Source organism: Typopeltis vanoorti, chromosome 2, assembly GCF_054136105.1.
Source record: "Typopeltis vanoorti isolate ZY-2024b chromosome 2, IOZ_Tvanoo_1.0, whole genome shotgun sequence".
Lineage (NCBI taxonomy): Eukaryota > Metazoa > Arthropoda > Arachnida > Uropygi > Thelyphonidae > Typopeltis > Typopeltis vanoorti.
In genome coordinates, this window is record NC_143550.1 from 39390842 (window position 1) to 39410720 (window position 19879).

Below are 19879 nucleotides of genomic sequence, written 5' to 3' on the forward strand. Positions count from 1 at the left end.
AGTGTTTGAAAGGTCATGTTAATCATTTGATTAACATTTTACGTAATTTCCTGTTGTCAAAGACTGAAAAACTGTCTCCAAGCTAACGACCATATTTATTACACTACTTTACAATTAAACCAAACGGAACAGGATAGAATGGATATGAGCATTAGCTTTATTAAGAGGCTCATTACTGTACAGAACTTTCGTGGCTCTTAGTCAGCTGGAAAAAATAAACGTTTTCACACTGCACGAAATCCGTCACGAGTGGGTGATTGCAGGAAAAAGTTATTAAAAAAAGTCTCGTTTCGTCAACTCCAAGTAAATGGGGCATGAAACGATAGATAATAAGGACGCTATTTCATTCCACTTCATTTTCTGCAAAGTGCCCACAGTTCTGGCAAATAAATTGGCCATATATCTGTTGGTAAACAATTGTACTTTTTTTTATGATTATTATTATTAATAATGTAAGTTAAAGTTGTGCTATAGAGATTTCAGTCCGATTATTATTATCGAAATAAAAAATCAATAAAAATAAATTATTAATAATAGTAATGTGGTAAAATTATTAATAATATAAATAAATTCATATCTTAAAGCATGAAGCCTTACTTATTAAATATTAAATATTCTTTTCAGTTAATGACTGATATATAAATTTATTAACATCATTAATATTATTAATAATTTTATCATATTAATATTATTAATTATCAGTCCATTAACTGAAAAGAATATTTAATAAGATGGCTTCATATAATATAATATAACAAGGCAAATTTGAGCCAACAAACAAGAAGGCTTCATACTTCAGAAATTTAAGCCCACAAAAGATCATAGTCCTTATATAAGGACTGGCTTAAAGGGGCGAAGCAAGAATGCTTTTCATCTTCCCCGTTATCTGTAGAGGACAGTGTAGGGATAAGGTGTTATTGAGCTATTAAAGCTCTGATCATGGCAGGAGGGTAACAGCAATAGTCGAGCCTCAGTTAGAACTTCATTGGCTACAGCATTGCCATCCATTACCCTACAAGGGTATTGGATTGAATGAATCAATCACCCAATCACCTCACAAAGATCACTTAACGTAGAATTCATATATACTTCCATTTTCAAATAATTAAAAGGTGTGTTAACTTATTATTAAAATACTCAAGAAAAAAAAAAGATTATAGAAACATTTTTCATTAAATTTTAAGGAAAGTTATATTTAGTACAAAATGATATTCTTGCTTAGTCCACTATCTAAGTGTAAACAATCACTGGTGCGTGATATCTTCACGAAAGAGAAAATTAAATTCGAAACCGGTCTGCGTAGTGATCCTTACCATAATACATAGCAATGTGTACATCTGAAAGGAATTATGTTCTGCATTATGGGATACTAAGACAATAGATGTGAAGTCAACACACTGTACATTCGCGACAAAGTACATTCGCGACAAGAAACCTTGTCGCGAATGTACTTTGCAGGCAAAAAGCTTACACTTGGATAAAGTATTAACCAATAATAATTCTTGGCAAGTATAATTCACCTTATAAACAATGGGGAAAAAAAGTAGGGTTAATTTGACTATTCTTTTGTACAGTATTAACTATACAATCAAAAAATCCTTTTGTATCTCCATTGTTTCAATATTTAAATAAGCATGGAAATTACCAATATTGTTAGGCTCGCGTTGTTAGCGAGATTCTGAAAAGGAAAACGCAACAATCCACTAAGTTCATTATTTTACAGTTTGTTTTTTCCAACAACTAGAAACACCAGAAACAGTAGCACACAGATCTTCAGTTTTAATCTAGTTCCTCTAAGTCAGAGAGACGATACGGAATCCATCAGCAATCCAGATCCAAAAATCAACACAAATAGAATGTAATAGCTTTGGAAAACAAGTGACAGATGGCAAGAGATATGCAGGAGGTAAACAAAAGCAATACACCATGGGAAAATATTCCAAAACGTGCTAATTCTTCCATACCCCTCCGAAGAGGCGATTGTTTGAAAAATACTGTAACCAGGCCAATAGAATCTATACTTGGATTGCAAGGAAATCACCAAAATCTCACAATCGAGGCATTGTATGACTTTTTGGATGAAAAGAATGAAAAAGTAAAAAAAGAAAGTCTAATCCTTTTAGCAACGGTAATTCCAGAATTGGGAAGCGAATTGGATGATATAATACCATCATTTGCATCAAAAGTTATTCCCAATCTTGGACACTCCAAGAAAAACATACGTCAAGCTGCATTTAAAGTACTACAGAACTATCTCAAGTATACAAAAAATTTAGATAAATTTCTGGAAATTTTCATTAAGTACGGACTGGAAAAGGATGATTTTAACACCAAGAAGGAATGTCTTCGGGTTATTAAACGTCTCTTTAGCCAAGAATATGCCAATAAAAATTTTCTACCTTTGGTAAAATGCCTCGCTAAGCAGTTAGTTCGCAGAGATCCTATGCTGTTCTCTCAAATATTATTATCTTTAAATAATATACATGAACTAGTAGGCGATAAATTATTCTCTACGTATTTAAACTTTGTTGGAAACGAAGCTGTTGGTCTGTACCATAGCGCTTTATTCAACAATGTAGCTAGAGATACTCTATCGTCTAGTTATAGCGAAACAAACTTACCATTGACCATCAAATTAGAACTCAAGTTTGGTCTTGTGGAGTCTAACATCCTCAATAAGATTAAAAACAGTAATTGGAAAGTAAGAAAAGAGGGAGTGGACATGCTACGAGTGATCATACGAGATTCTAAAAATCTATCTCCTCTTTTACCACATCTTGGAGATTTTTTGCAATACATCGTAACTCTACTTGCGGACTCCCACACAGAAATCATTGAGCAAGCTTTAGACATTTATGAATCTCTTATTAAGAAACTCAACATGAAGATGGCATCACAGTTAAGAGTGCTTGTAAATTCCCTCATGATTAATCTTGGATCACAAAAGTCCGTGCGAGATCAGACTGCTTCTATCATCCATGAGTTAATGAAACAAATGAAGCCAATGCCAATTCTTAGAATTCTATTAGAGACAAGACCATCTACTAACCCTAAGTTAAGGGAAGAGGTACTTAATCGCGTTTCGGCTGCTTTGTTAACCTTCCCCACCAACAATTTTGACTTAAAATATTTATGCGATGCAGTTACACCTTTTCTAAGAGATCCATATCCAAAAGTTAGAGAGGCAACTTTGGAATGTTTGGTTGTATTTACTAATGTTACAGGATATCTGAAGAAAAATGTATTAATGACATCTCTAAAGAAATACTTAAAGACTAGTAATGTCCGGCGTTATCTTAATATTATTGATGTCAGAGTCAAGCAACGTATTATACTGACTTGCAATGAAAAGGGAATTATAAACTCCCCTTGTCAATCTGAGAACTTCTCACAAGAGTCTGCTAGGCCTAAAGAATCAGAAAGGGAAACAAATGCGCGTGAGGCCTCGCAAAGTCCAGAAATCTACCACAAACCGATCCTTAAAAATGTCTGTGAAAGTGGTAAAGACCAAACTATTCATAGATGGGGAAGTGAGAATATAAATGTCAAGCAAACATTAGAAAACCTGGAAAATATTAGTAAGTACTGATAATTAGACGAATGAAACTGTTCCTTAAAATAATAGTTGTTTAATGTGTTACGAATTATATTAATATGTAGAATACGAGGTGCAATGTCATAGCAATGTTTGACGGTCACAGTATGCTTATAATTGATTAAGTTTTATTATTAAAAATGTTGAAAATGTCACCACTAAATTATGATAACTCTAGTAAACTGACAGTGGCCATTTTTTGTTTTTTAAGATTCAATTATTTTGTCTTGTAGATCTCGGGAAAATGAAGATACCAAAAGGAAAATCTGTGACCTTCTCAGAACCTGAAACTCAAGTTATCATTCAAAAAAATGTCACCCAATCCGATCCTCAAATAGTATCAGGCAAGTATTAAAAAATTGATAATTAAAATTGTACACGTAGACACCTTATACGACAAATCTTAGAATGCTAATTACATCATTTTTCTTAGTTTGTTATTCTATAATTTTAACTGTTCTGCACGTACTTGATACTTTGATATGTTTCTGATGTTACCTCCAAAACAGATGTACATTTAAAAACAATAAATACTTAGAACCCGACATATTCAAGTGAAAAAGAATGTCACCTTAATGGTCGCTCTCTTAAATAAATAAAAATGATAAGCTACTAATTCAATGACCTAATTTTCAATATAGGTAAAACGAACTTGCGTTTGACTAAACCATTGGCAAGGCCTTCAACTGGTGTAGGCAAAAAGAGAATTCCAAGAAATATATTTCGAAATATCGGAAGTGTTTTGGTAAGTAGACAAAACTGAGAATTTATATTTCAACATAAACATTTTGGATGTTTTAAAAATATCAAAAATCTGATTTAGTTAAAAGATCTTAAATGAATTCGTCAACTGCAAAGCATAAGAAATGTTGCGTCTTATAATATGATGATTAAGTCGGTAGCTATGCGTACATTAGTTGTTTGGACTTGATTAAAATTCTTTCATCTAATTAAGAAATCTTTCTCTTCCCACTTGGGTCATCCATATGCAAAAGGGGTGGTGTAACGTCTTAAATATGCCGCTCTGCCATCATTAAATAGTCTCTGAAGATAATAAACATGGTTTAACAGCAACCTATGTTTATAAAGGTTTAGAAATTAAAATAAATAAATGAAATAAGAGTGGCAATTGCGAAAAGTATTTCTGAAGTGGAGTCAGTAATCTACTTTTGTTTCTACAACTCTTTAATTCTAATTATAAGCTCTTTACAAACTCAATGAAGAGACTTTATCCTATGGCTAATCGTACAAAATATTATTGAACAAATTCAGAAGAATGCAATTGATTATAATTCCTAACTTTGTTCGAAGAACTTACATTAGAACGAAAGCATTGTCTTAACCTAGTTTGAGTATTAATTTATCCTATACGTATTTTTCATACCACTAAGTGTGGTAGATCTGATGTCCATTACTCATAGATTTTCTAGTACAATTTGTATGAGATGACATCAGAAAATTTTGACATTAATCTAACCTTCTTAGTCCGAATTATTTAAATAGTTCCAAGTTCTTTCAATTTGCTACATATATACAGTCATTTCAAGAGTTTTGCATACCTAATAGATGTATAATTTAAAATAATAAAATAAAATAAAAACGCATCAATTGAACCCATACTAGTAAAAGATATTTTATTGTTTATATAGGAGTTGGCTTCTGAGATTGAAAGTAACCGTCGTTTTGAAGATGGAGTACAAAATGTGGAGAATATTTTACCAAAGCTGGTAGAAAATGAGGAAGACAACAACAGCATGTTAAAGTAATTTATAACGATTTTATTTTTGTTTTTAGTTATTGCTTTAGCTCTCTTAAGTGATGGGAGATGTTACGGAAAACATTATAGCATGATAGATTATATTATGGTGTGCATGATGTGTGTGTGTGTGTGTGTGTGTGTGTGTGTGAAAGAGAGAGAGAGAGAGAGAGAGAGAGAGAGAGTTCTCAAGTAATCCATTAAGATGAAAAAAAAAAAAAATATATATATATATATATATAATATATGACATTAAATTTAAAATTATTGTGTTTATGCTCTATTATATTTAATGAAAAATTTAGCATGTGTGTGTGTGTGTGTGTGTGTGTGTGTGTGTGTTTAAGGAAGAAAACGATACGGAAATCAGCCTGCCAATCAAAAAACCTAATAACACTAACGTTAGGAAATCTTTAAGCTTTTAGAAGAAGGCCCCCCCTCATCATCCTGATATGTCTCAGGCCACTCTGAAATTCCATCAACCATCGATTAATCAACCATATTTATATGTTGGCCGATGGATGGACACAGGTCATTAGCAATTGTTTTCATAAGATGGGACTTTTCTTACTCACACATTCGGAAACAAAACTATCAGCAATAAGCTTGTATTGCAATGAGAATTTTTATAAATACCCTTCTCTATCCCTACCCCTCCTCCTCATCTCTCTTCTGACTGGATTATAGGTTCGATGAATCCTTAAAGAGTTCGGGATGACGGGGGAGGGGAGGATTTTTACTACCTTCTGCAAGAAACACATTCAAATTATATTTATCACGCTTCTATGAAGAAAAAAATGCTGCAAACGAACCTTAATGCAGATTTTGATTCCAATAACGAAATGGAATAAAAGTTAGGCTAAAAACAAAACAATATTACTCATGGATGGAATTATAACCATATTGACAATCTTCAGTGAAGCAGTCACTTTCAGAAAAACCAAGGGGCCTTCTCAGTAATACAGTCGGTACTACAATATCTCCCTTCAGTTGGAAACACACATGGGAATTCCTCTCTAGGGTGTGAAGAACCCTTTGAAGCTTTCCCATTAAACATAACTGAAACCGATCTATTTATTACCTAATGCGATTAATGTTAATTTGGTTAACTTGAGCTATCAGTACCCTGGACAATTAGTAGCAATAACTAATACACAGTTTCATTTGTTTAGGACATAATACTACACAATATAGTTTTTCGTGTTATTTAAATTATCTTAAGTGGAGATATTAACGTAATGTCTTCCGATTAACTGGTTGAATCATTGATATCCATTTTTTTTATTTTAAACTCTTCGTTATTCTTACTTCATGCAATCACTTATTATGTAACGTCCTTTCCCTTATTGTCTAGAGATGTGCATTTACCAAGATATATGGCATATAACTATGACTTGGATTTCAACAGCATGTTGCAGAATCAAACTCCATACTTAAATCCTTTGGAAGAATTTCAAAATGCTCTCCGGCTTCTTCGCAGTAACAACTGGTAAGCAATGATTTAGTGAGCCCAAATGCTCTATTAACCTGATTTGTTTAGCTTCGAAATGTAATGGATTTTTATGATAATTCTGCCAAAGAAATGTGTAACCTAGAGTATCAAATAATAGGGAATTCCTTGTGATCCGACCAAATAACTTTGACAACCTCTCAGAGAGCGATTTTTAACGCCTACATTCTTAAATCTATTGCTCTATCCACCTACATTTTATAGTTCGTTGATTCACTATTCAGAGAAAGAATAACCATTTCCCGAATATCCCAAGGGAGACTTCTGCTGATTGATGATAGTTGTTCAGTGTCCGCGTAATTATGTATGATTCAAGAATCATCCTGACTGGATTATACAAATAACATTTTCAAATGCATTCTTCTTAATGTGCAAATACAAAAAATAAATATACATAATGAGATGCAGATGAATGAATCAGTTAGCTATGAAACTTATCAAAAGAAATGGCTACATATTCTTCCATTGTTATTCCGAAAGATCCCTATAACAGCTAAGAGAACACTGGACACGTCTTTACACATCCTGTTTGCTATAATTGAAAATATAATCGACATAATCTAGTTTAGACTCTTAGCATTAATTCGTTAATATGTATAATTGTATTGGGTCTCCGGATCATGGTTAGAATAATCAGCGTTTTTTTTTTTTTTTTTTTTTTTTTTTAAATTATCACTGAACACGGGGTGACATAAGGAGTAACATGTCCTTATGTTACCATAAAATAACTTTCCCTCTTTGGAGGCATCTGTAGCTAAAAACAATGAGACCAAATTTTATATTGAGACTTTTGAAGGCATGGGGAGATGATTTCCGCGAAAAAAGATTTAGTACCAAAAGTCACCGACAGGGGAATTTTTGGCGCTGGTGGAGCCAAAAACAAGCGGATAATTATATTAAAGGCAGATAAAATGGAATAATAACATTTCGACGGTGTAAGTGACAGCCGTGTCGCTCATTCCAGATGGATATGTGGCGCGTTACAATGATAATAATAATAATAATAATTAAACTAAAACAACTTGCGAGAGACACAGAAATTAATGTAGTCATTGAACTCACAGGAAATAATGTTTTATTCATCAGAATCAGGGTTCCCTGGACCACACAAACAATTTTCAGTGTGCAGACATTTCTTGTGTAAAGTCTGTTACTGTCTCTTCTTGCACTGCTTTTCATCCTCTGCCAGGTCTAACTCCTAGTGATCCAATTTCTTCAAACTTCTTAATCATAGCTCTTACTGCTACAGCTGACATAGGACCTGTACGCAGGTAATGAAGCCTTCTAAATTCCCGAAGGGCCGCTACGGCATTGCACTGTTTAAGGTAAAACAGCTTAACAAGTAAAGCACGCTGAGGCAAGGTAGGACGCATATTGAGCACAATTCGTCAGTCATTCGAATAACTGCGTGAACGTTCCTAATCCCTTTTTAAGTGGAATTGGTGGCGCTGCTGTCACGTACGCATAGTAAAATTTGCATAATCCTTTTTACCTGCGTTTACTGCATTTGACTGCTTTCGGCTCCGCCAGCGCCAAAATTTCCCCTGTCTGCGACTTTTGGTACTAAATCTTTTTTTTCGCGGAAATCATCTCCCCATGCCTTCAAAAGTCTCAATATAAAATTTGGTCTCATTCCGTTTATTGGTTTTAGCTACAGATGTCTCCAAAGAGGAAAGGGAAAGTTATTTTATGGCCACCCTGCACAATATTTAAAACAAATTTGCGTTGTAATGCAATCATTTATGATTGCATTTTGCTGTATTAAGGAACATGTCTAGGGAGGGGATGGGAGTAATAGCTTATCCTTTTTTTGGGGGGGGGCTTGAACTTTTTTTTTATTTGTTAGTTTCATCTATGCTCTTATTAACATTAACACACTAAACTATGTACTACTGAGCATGTTTTAGCCCAAAAAAAAAAAAAAAAAAGAAAGGAGAAATATTCGTGCATTTCATCGACTTTTCATTCATTTCCATTTCTTTTTTTCAGGTTAGATAAAAAGAAAGCGATGGGAATCTTTATACGCCTGGCGAGATTTCATCCGAATGTGATGCAAAATGACTTGCGCTACGTGATTCTAAAACTAAATGACGAAATGAAAAGTCACAAAACCAATTTAGCTCGAACGGCAATCTTCACAATTGGAGAGCTGGCAAAATTACTAAATCGGAAAATGGAAATGGTAAATACAAATCTTAAAAAAAAAAAAAAAAAATACAAGTTGAAAATAATTTGTGCGTAACCGACAGCCAAGTATAAACTAACTGGAATTACAAAAGAGATGGAATTTAAAACTTCCATTTCACCTCTTTTTGTAGTTCCAGTTCGTAGTTGAAATGAGCACTTTACCTATTCTGCTGATACTGAGTGCCATTGTTCTAATTAATACTTAAAATGGACAGTATCTGTAGTCGTATATAAAAATATGCTGTCTGTTGTAAGCAATGAAGCTATTCATAAAATAAAATTAAGAAACAGTGACATTTTAAAGTCTTTATGGCTTTGATTAAGCACATTTAAAAGCACTTTAAATAGAAAGTTTCTTCACATGCAATATAGAACATGTGACATCCGAGCTGGGATCGTGACGTGTCAATGGTGTGGTTTGCATTTGTATCATTCATACACAGCAACGTTTGTGATGAATCATAATTTGCGATCTCACCAGACGAATCATCGACTCCATCCTAGCCACCGAAGCTATACTTTTATCCACATGGACTGAAATGTTAAAAAATATCTGCAATGAGTAAATGACCAAAATAATATAAAACGCCATTTCTGGTGAGGTCATATCACGCTCTATGCTGGTCACCTTCTATTTAAATGCTTAAAAACGTTGCTGTTTTAACATGTTACCATATTCATATAAAAACATTCGTCTATCTGACTAACTTCTTAGATCCTATAATACTGAAACTTCCAATAATGGTTTTAAAAAGATAAATCAATTATTTTGTTCGCATCATAATTAAAGCCAGGTTTATTTGAAGGATTTTTGGAGCGGTACAAGAGAATAGAAGTATAATAAAGGTTGATCAGTTAAAACAAAAAACTTAGAAGACCTAAACTGAGATAGGAAGATGGAATGATCGAAATTATTAAGGCTCCGGGAATTAAAAACTACAAGAATTTAGCAAGTGGATAGTTTTTGAAGAAGGTCAGAATCCATACAAGACTGTGGAGACAATGATTATTAAAATATTCAGCGTTTTAAGTTTCAGAAATAAGGACCCTTACCTTAAGAGTTATCAGAATCTACCAAAAAAAAAAAAAAACGCAGAAATATGTACTAAGTGTTGGTATAAATTTAAATTTATACCAACACTTAGCACATACACATACAGGTTTAGTCTCGTATGGAGATGAGAAGGTTTTTGATTAATAGAAACTCTAGTTCCTCATTCTGCACACCATCCAAAGAACCGAAACAATTAAAAGACTTTAATTAGCCTCATATTAACCTCATAACTTGTTTCTACTGTACTTCCCAATCAGACATTTCGAATTGTTAGTATTTGTAAAAGGAGACATTCCTAAAACGCGAAGTCGTGAGTTGTTGATTAGAAATAAATTGATTTCTTCAGAAAGAAAGCGATGTCTTTGTGTAAAGATAGCCTGGATCCACTTCTGACTTTGATAATAAAAAAAAAAAATAAATAAATAAAAAGATAGCAGAACATTCAAGCATTTATTCCTAAAATACAATGCCTACTAAAATAATGGCCTTGTAATGTTTCATATTGGAAACAGTGATGTAACTTTACGTTTTATATTATTCTAAAAAACTTAATAATTATATTAGTATTTCTTTATATATAGATATATATTCGAGTTCCTGGGAACCAATACCTTTAGAATGCGATGTAGATCTCCTAAGAATTGAAAATTAATTAGAAAACAAATACATGCTCTCTATGTGGTGTGATTTATTTACTTTTATTTCAGAATATATAGATACATTTTGTTTGAATTTTCCACTTTCTAGAGAAAGCATCATAGACCTTTTTTTATTTGATTTATTCAGGAGGTACCCGAAATCGTGCATACTCTGCTTCACAAGTGTGGGAATAAAGTGACAAGCTGGATGACACATGACATCGATAAGGCGTTGTCAGCCATCATAGAAGTCTCCCCTCAAAAGGCAGCTCTTAGCCTCATAGCTAATGGTGCCAAGTAAGAGCTAAGACTAGTACTAAGATTTAATATTATTTGGGCATTTCATAATGAACTTCTGAGGGGCATTAAGCATGATAAAAAGTGAAAAATACAGTATTTCATTTGAAAATGTAATTATCGCTTATCTCCGCTAAATTTCTGTAGCTTCACTGGAGTCTTCAGCTTGAAATATCCATTAACAACTTTTTTTAAGTTCAATGGGTTGATGTTTGTTCTCTGTACTTTAATAGCCTTTTTTTCCCGTTCCATGTTAAAATTCTTGCTATCGAGTTACTTTTTTTTACTAAAAATTTCAGGATTCAATTAAATATTGCAATACAAGCGAAAGAACAATTACTCGCTTGGATAATTTAAGAATATAAAATAGGCGAAGTACTTTTTATAATAGTATTACATTTGCTTTTGTAAGAAATACGTTTCTTTGCTTTGCAATCGTTCTACTGATATTTTATTCTTGCTTCACCTAAGTAACCATTCATATAATTATATGCCCCATTGATATGTTTTATTCTCCATAGTGCAGCATCATTGAAATTAGGATATTGCATCAGAATACTTATCCGAGCAAACCATAAATTTAAAGGTCATAAAGAATATCATCTTTACAATTATCTTGTTTATTATTATCATTGATACGACCACTGGTTATCTCTTGACGGTAATCTCAAAATAATTTTATGTTTATGTTGTGTGAGATTATATCCTAATGATAACTTTCATTAATGGAATAAGAGAGGTTCGATGCTCATCGCCAAAAGAAATTCTTGTAGGTTTTTTTCTTTTTTTTTATTTATTTAGTCGGCTGACTTCCAATTATCTATGATCTATTGATGACGTACCCTTGTCATCAATAGATATCTACAAATCGTCAACGGAAATGAACTGATGATAAAGCTAGTTTGCTGGTTTCCAAACGTTAGGGCTAAAAGCGTTATGCCTAATCCCTATTAGGGAATGAGAAAAGCATTAAAGGATTTAATTTAATTTTATTTAAATTAATTGTTTCGGCATGTATCTGAAAGGAAAAGAATGTGCGATTTTTCCTCCCCTCCCCCGATATTGAGTACTCTGTTCCTCCAAAACTATTGGAATTTTCCGAACTGTTTACTTAGGTAACTACAAATAGCATCCATAACTGTCCGATGCAAGGAACTATTGTAGCTCCTCCTTGTTTCAAATTATTATCAGATTCTTCTAATGAAGAGGTCTGTGGAAGTGGTGCTTGCATCCTCTGCGCTAGGCTGCAAGAAGATAGACTTGTAGTTTGAGTCTAGTCGCCGACTGGAAGAAAGGTTCCCGAGTTAATCGATCTCTGGCACTGGCAAGCAGATTTGTTTCTCCCGGAAGCTCAAGTTGTTTTTCATCCCATAAACTCAAGAAAATCGACCGTAGATCCCACATTATTTCACACATTAACATAACATATCCTGTTATGGTTAGGTACCAAGAGATGGCAGCACTTGTTTGCCAGTGTCTTCATCGGTAGCTCCCTATAATTAGTGATAGACATTGGCCAGCTATCTGTAATTGGCTACCGGTGGAGATTGAATTGCCCACTCAGTCTCCAAAAGCTAGATAGGGCTAAAACGGCTTCGCCTACTCCCTATAAGGGGATAAAAAAGGCGTTAGCTTATTATTATTATAATGAATATTAGTAGTATTATCTTTGAAATATGATTACAAAAGTTTTTCAAACCTAATCAGTGTAACAGAAATCGGAATTTCTTTACGCAGTTACTAAACCCCATACCCCCATCCCAAGTATATAATATACTTACAATGCACCCATTATCTTTATTTGATTTTCCGATATTTGTTACTAGTCGTTTGGCCACCGAGTACATAAGAAATTGAAGTATCTGAAACTCACTGTACACGTGCAGACAGATATGTTAATGATATTTAAAACGTATCAAGTCGTTGGCTACAATTTTGCAGCGTTTACTTTAACTATATTTAAAACTAGCGGTATTGTTCTTGCTGTTATGAACTGCTAGAAGTTCACAGGAAAATTGCCAATATTTTTAACAATTAAGGCAATGTCGCCTCTATGCAACGTTATAATTTTTAAATTCTCATATTTCTAGCCATTTCAACAATCACATCCGGGAAACTACAGCTGATCTACTGTTAACGATCGTCCAGAAATTAGGACCAAATCAGTGTTTGAATGGGGGTAAACCCTTCGCCTCATCTCTTCTCCAGGTGTCAGCACACTTCCTTAAAGATGGCTCACCAAATACAAGGTAACATAGAATTTGTGCCCTTTCCTGGTTTAATTAAATGTGAGATCAAATTCAATCATATTACCTTCCTGAATTTCATTTCATGGTTGATCGATCATTACAGTCTGACTACATCCATTATATCGTTCAGGTACCGTGCTGCAAAAATATTCCAGCATCTCGTGACTGATCGCGATTTTAACAAAACCCTTTGGAAAGTAGTTCCTATGCCCACTGCTCAAAGTATCAGCAAGGTTTTGGATTCCATCAGAGCACACGTAAGTTTCATGAAGATCTCGTTAATCATAAGCACAATGACTTCAACAAATCATGAAAAAACATAAGCGTTTATATGTATATAAACCCGTATGTTTTTTTCATGATTTGTAAATTTGATTGTAAATAAGCTGTACCGATTGTAAATTTTAAAATTTATCAATGAAAATCAATTTATCAGCTTATCAATGAAAATCGACCACTTTTCTGCAAAAGTCTCCAAGGATAAAGTTTTTTATCTATTATTATTTTTTTTTGTTATAGTAATTTTTTTTTAATTTTTATATTTTGGATTTTCATAATTTTAAAACGTTTTTTATCATATATGTATACATATCGGCTACTGAATTAGAAGCCTTTATGCAGATATATGTAAAAATGTCACTTACGCAGCGTATATACAGGTTGGTTCAAAATTACACGTACAAACTTTGAGGGAAGGTAGAAACATCCAAATCAACCATATTCACATAGGAAAGCATGACCGGAAACGCCACCGGAAGGTGCTAACAGGGACACAAAGACACAGAAATAACACAAGGCAGTAAGTAGTGTAAAAAACTTTATTAGGCGTAACTGAACAGTTCAACAGTAGTTGGATACATAATATGGTAAATGAGATGTATGTCTGTCATCTTAGCGTTCGTAAAACGACGCATGTTCTTCGTACGACGTCGAACGCTTGAATGAGGAAGCCCCAATTGCTCATCTGGAGCGCTGGCGAACAGCGCCACCTATCACTTTCGAGTGGCGTTTCCGGTCATGCTTTCTTATGTGAATATGGTAATAATAAGGTTGTACACCCTTTTGCAACTCCTATAGGTTGTGATGACCTCTCATTGCTTCTGCCTTGGTGTCTCCAGTACTGGGCCTGGCTCCCACTGACGAGACCTTAATAAAGGTCGAAACCGGTATGGATAGTGGCCCTTGCCTTAATACATAGCATTACACATATCCGCAAGGAGATGTGCTTTGCATTATGGGAGATACTGAGATAGGAGTGATGAGATCTTTCTCCACCTTTGCAACGAGTTGCCCGGTGTTGTACTACTTTACCCCAGTCCTGAAGATACTTTCAGGCGCAAACTTTGTTTGCTCACACTTGGATAAAGGATTAAACTAAACTTATTATGGTTGATTTTGATGTTCTCTACCTCCCCTCAAAGTTTGTACGTGAAATTTTGAACCACCGTGTATAAAAATACTTGGTTATCACCACTTGTAGGCAACTATTTAAGAATGCTGCTGGTCAGTAATCGTCAACAGTGTTGATCACAATGGGAAAAACAAAGGATCTTTCGGAGTTCGGTAAAGGGCTTATTGTGGGTGCCAGTCTGGGTGGAGTCACGATTTTGAAAACAGCAGAGCTGACTGTTTTCTCGAAAGGCGAGATATCCTGAGTGTTTAATCAGTGCAAAAATAACCCCCATTTCATGTCTAAGAGGCGTAACTATGGTCATAAAACAATCTGTCAGGAACGAGATCGCTGTCGTCTGAGAAGGCCTGCAAGGACAAACAGAACTTGTTGTGTGCAGCAATTGACCGAAACATTTAACGATGACTGTTCTTGACCCATATTTCACAGATTCATGCACAGGGAATTGAAGAGGATGGGTACTGCATGCTTATGGAAACCACTGATTTCTGCGAAGAAATCAGTGGTTTCCATATTGTCAGCAATACCGGTATGGAACGAGTCCCCTGATATTGTTGAAAGGTCGGATTCCTTTGAAGGAGTATCTGAACATTGTTGCCGATCAAGTCCATCCTGCATCAAGACTTTTTTTAACTGGACATTGGAAGACTGGGAAAAAAAGTCATGTGGTTCGATGAGCCATGGTATTCCTTGTTCTGCACCGAAGGTAGGCAGAGATTTTGGCGAGAGCCCCATGAAGCAATGATCCCAGCTCAAGGTCCTGGAGGTGGATTCATGGTGTGTGGGGTAAGTTCTGTTAGTACAAAACAGGTTCCCTGATATTGCTGAATGGTCAGGTGCCTTCCAAGGAATATCTGAACATTGCTGCCAGTCAAGTCCATGTCTTGCAATGTTGACATTTTATCCAGAAGGTGACGGTTGTTTCATGGACGACTATGCTACTGTCCATCACGCAAGAACTGTTCAACAGTGGTTCAACAAGCATTAGAGCGACTGCCAACATCTTCTCTGACCACCACAAAGCCCTGATCTGAACCCCATTTAGAATGTATGGGAATGTTATAAAAACAGATCTGGGAGCAAAGTCCTCTTCCGTCAAATCTAACCCGATTAAAGGACTGTCTCTAGTGAACCCCTGGTATGTTGTAGACGTAGATGCAAACCAATACCTGGTGGGATCTATGTCAAACCACATATGCGCTGTAATTCTGGGTTAAAGGAGCTCCAACATGGTATTATATACAAGTTTCTAATTCAATAGCCAGTATGTGTAGCTCTAGATATTTTTGCATTTTATTCATACGCAATACAATTTACGTAGTTTATTCATACGTAATTACGATTAAGTTTTAGTAGTATACAGTACATCAGTACTCGGGTGGTATTATATTAATAATAAGTTTAAGCGATTCTGACGTATTTGATACAAATAAAATTCAATTGAAATAATATATTTTAATCTGGAAATAATTTTTTTTTTCTTTTTTTTTTACAGGGAGTTACACCTCCGCCTTTAGTCCGCACCTCCGCAGTTTAGTCGTCTTCTGAAACTGGCAAAAATATTCTCCTTGTTATTTAAATAAATTTATATATTTATATATTGAACAGATTGAGATTTCAGTACTGAATGCATGTTTAGACAATTCAAATTTAAATATAAAAAGCTGTACTCTGTTTGGGAATTAAATGTTTCGTAAGATAACATGTGTTAAACTAAATTATATAGATGAGTTAGTATATCATCTTTCTTGTTCCAATGCATTTTTTTTAGACTTCATATTTTTTTCATTATAATAATTAAAAGGTGTACTAAATAAAAATTAACTTTTTAATTTAAATTTTAATATTTCCTAATTTTAAATGGTTTAACTTTTGTTTAAATTTCAAAGTTAAGTTTTTATATTTTTTAATAGTAGTTATTAAGCATAACTGCATAGTAACACCTGTTTTGCGTCGATTATAAAAACGAAATAGTGCTAAATGGCATAAACCATAGGTGGCCAACAGCAGGCCCGCGGGTCGCATGCGGCCCGTGACGTGATTTTGTGCGGCCCGCGGCAGGATAAAAACTATATTAAATTATATATATTATCAATTTAGCTATTAGTTTCGACCGCAGATTTTCTGATTGATATACTAGTTACATTCGTTATTTCTGATGACGGAAACAATTTATATTCTCAACACGGAATAAAAAGTGCTTTAAAAAGATTACTCAATTTATAAAATCTACGTTTATTTTTATTTAAGTTCTGTCTAAAAGTGTGCGGCCAGTGATGTTACCACTCATCATATATTGGCCCTCGTAAAGAATGAAGTTGGCCACGCCTGGCATAAACTATGAATTATTATTACATGACACGTCCAAGGAGTCCAAAGGCTCACCGAGGTAGAGCATCTACTCTACAACTCTCCGTCTCCACCACCACTCCATTCATCACCTACACCAACGCCATCTACTGACCACTACCGCCACTAGCATTTTTTGTCTGTAAATTGCATGTGTTCTGAACCGATTTGGCCTTGAGAACACACAGACAAACTCCACGAGTTTTTTCCCTCCGGAAACTCGGGTTGAAAAACCCGAGTATCCGGTGGTGGTGGGTGTGTTCTTAAACGACATAATCTGAGAACTTTTCTTGAGACGACAGAATCGTAATAATGTGGCGCCATCTAGATTCATACAGCTCACATAAAATGTACAGTAAATATACGGTATATAGTAAACTGAATTGAAAGTTCTCGTGAATAGAAACTTCATAATTCCCATTTTCTTAACTTAACAATGCATTTTCAAGACCATTATTATGATTATTATTGTTATTATATTCACAAATGTGGAAAATATGGATACAGTATGTGGTCACTTGCTACTTTAAGTTGCAGAATTCGAGATACGGCAGAATACCCTGCAAAACAATACTAGAGTGGCGCACAGCCTCAGAAAATAACTAGTTGAAGTGTATGAAACTGTTGAATAGAAATTTTTTTTTTCTTCCTGTTCCCAGGAGAATCTAAACTAAAGTTCTCATTTTGATGAAGGGATGCTTGTCTTTAGAAATTCTGTATAATATAATGCCTCAATTGTATATTGGGGCATTATATTATGATATATATAATATATCATAATATTCATTATATATATATATATATATATATATATATATATGATATGGCTAAAATAAGGCAGTTCCTATGGCAGTACTAAAAATCAACAGATAGACTTAAAATATTTCTTTTATAAATAAAAACAAATTGGAGATATGAAATGAGTAAAAAAAAAGTCTCTACTATGGCGAAATTTCTTTGATTGGCCAATAAATTGACTTTATTGGCCTATATTCGTAACTTCTAAATGAGATATTCTGTTTAATCGCCTTATGGGAAAAAAAAAATTAAATGTTTAGCTACAAATAAAAGAAAATATCCCTAATTTCACTTCCCAAACGAATAAATAAAACCTTCAAAAGAGAGAGCACATGCAAATCCACAGAAATTCTCTGGTGACGTCCACTCTATAGCCAGCCTAAAGTAAAACAGCGTATTTCTATAATATCGTTAATATTATTAATTTCCTCTCTCTCTGAGTGAATAATATTAAACAAATCCAACAGAAGGCGCCACTGTAATGTGAAAATACTGTCATTGCAAGGTATAAGGTTCATAAAGGATTAAAGGTTTAAAAAATATTTAAAATATAACAAAGTTATAATCTTGTATCTATTAAAAAAGACGATCATCTTCGTTTTGCAACCATCGACCTCTGACCTTGAACAGATCAGACTTAATTAGTAATGTTACAATCTACGGAATCAATTTCTACAACCCACTTAAAGCAAGTGATCTAGAAACCAAATATTTGATAAGAAATAAAGTTGAACTTATGTATGCCAGCGAAACAGTCGGTAGTGAATGTCATCAACAGAAAAAAAAAAAAAAAAAAAATTGTCCTCATATGTTTTATTAAACTTCTAGCTGTCATCCCCGGTAGACTAACTATAAATCCAAAACCTGTATTATTCCTCGTAATACAGTAGTTGCTACGAAGGACACAGCTGTTAAACAACTGGCATTAGGGACCCGACAAAGGGACCCGATATTTAGGGGGTTTAAATAGATGGGCGGCTCCTCTTCCACTGCAGACAGAAAACACGATGGAAGCAAAGCTGTTGACAACTTCGACTATATAGGTTAATGATGTCGGTAGAAAGTTTATCTCTGAATTTATGGCTTTAATGGTTTTTTAGCTACTGTTCGGACACACCCCTGAAATGCTCCCTTTCGCGCTATTTTCGTCCTTATTACAGGTAATTCATACTTACGACGTTGGCATACTAGAAGGTATCGGTAATCATGCGAGTAAATTTCGATACGAAATCTGAGGCACTGATGAGGGCTCCTTTCAGGGGCTCATATCAAGAGAAAAACAGCTGCGATGTTGATCTCAGGGACAAAAATCACATAGGGAGGTTACCAACGATGGGTCATAACGATGATAATAAAGGGAACAAATAATATATTAACCATGTCTACAAACCAGCATTTATTAAAAGATTATATAACAGAAACAAATAATTTATATTTTACCAGTAGTTTGGAAATCTAAAATAAATTCATTCATTTTCGGAACAGTTTTCAGTTTTTTTATTATTTATTTATTTATTTATTTTTAATAATTCTATCTTAAGCTTTATAATGATGTAGAGATCTAAAAAAACGTTTTGTCTCTAGCATATAATCAACATTGTTCGTCTGAAAATTGAGACGCAAACAAAAGAATCCATTATAAAATATTAACACTAGAAAAATTTACGTTTAATATTTTTATTGTGAAATTTTCGGCTAAGTTTAATAGCCATTGTTAATATAGTTAAAAGTTAAAAAAAAGAACAATTTGATTGAAAGCACGTGATATTATGTGCAATATAGGCTGCAGGAGAATAATAGCGCCATCTGCATTGATAGATATTCAAAATAAATTACAATAAACTCATTTAGTTAATAATTTTTTAAATTATAAATAGTATTTAATTACAATTATCGAAAACAATAATTATGGCCGTTGTCCTAACCCTTCTCAAGAAGAAATTACCAGAATTTGTATTGCATATGTTAAGGGATTTTCTGAAAAAAAAAAAAAAAGGCAAGATCATTTCGTCAGATTAATGTACAAGTCGCTTCC

General features: G+C 34.0%; 1 protein-coding gene across 1 annotated transcript; it reads left to right on the forward strand.

Moving 5' to 3' along the window:
- The first annotated feature begins 1885 nt into the window (after positions 1 to 1885).
- On the forward strand, positions 1886 to 16256 carry LOC150108937 (crescerin-like protein che-12). Its single transcript, XM_090401326.1, has 10 exons — positions 1886 to 3578; positions 3829 to 3939; positions 4237 to 4340; positions 5245 to 5357; positions 6706 to 6840; positions 8851 to 9043; positions 10889 to 11037; positions 13128 to 13286; positions 13417 to 13543; positions 16193 to 16256. Exons 1-10 carry the CDS (start codon positions 1886 to 1888, stop codon positions 16232 to 16234), a joined length of 2826 nt encoding a protein of 941 aa, XP_090257452.1. The 3' UTR covers positions 16235 to 16256.
- The last annotated feature ends 3623 nt before the right edge of the window (positions 16257 to 19879 follow it).

What these genes read in the sequence shown, in the direction of transcription:
- LOC150108937 (XM_090401326.1), top strand. Translation starts at nt 1,886, where the DNA reads ATGGCAAGAGATATGCAGGAGGTAAACAAAAGCAATACACCATGGGAA. An exon ending in GAAATATCGGAAGTGTTTTG is followed by an intron (nt 4,341 to 5,244) that starts GTAAGTAGACAA and finishes TTGTTTATATAG; the next exon opens with GAGTTGGCTTCTGAGATTGA. An exon ending in CTCATAGCTAATGGTGCCAA is followed by an intron (nt 11,038 to 13,127) that starts GTAAGAGCTAAG and finishes TCATATTTCTAG; the next exon opens with CCATTTCAACAATCACATCC.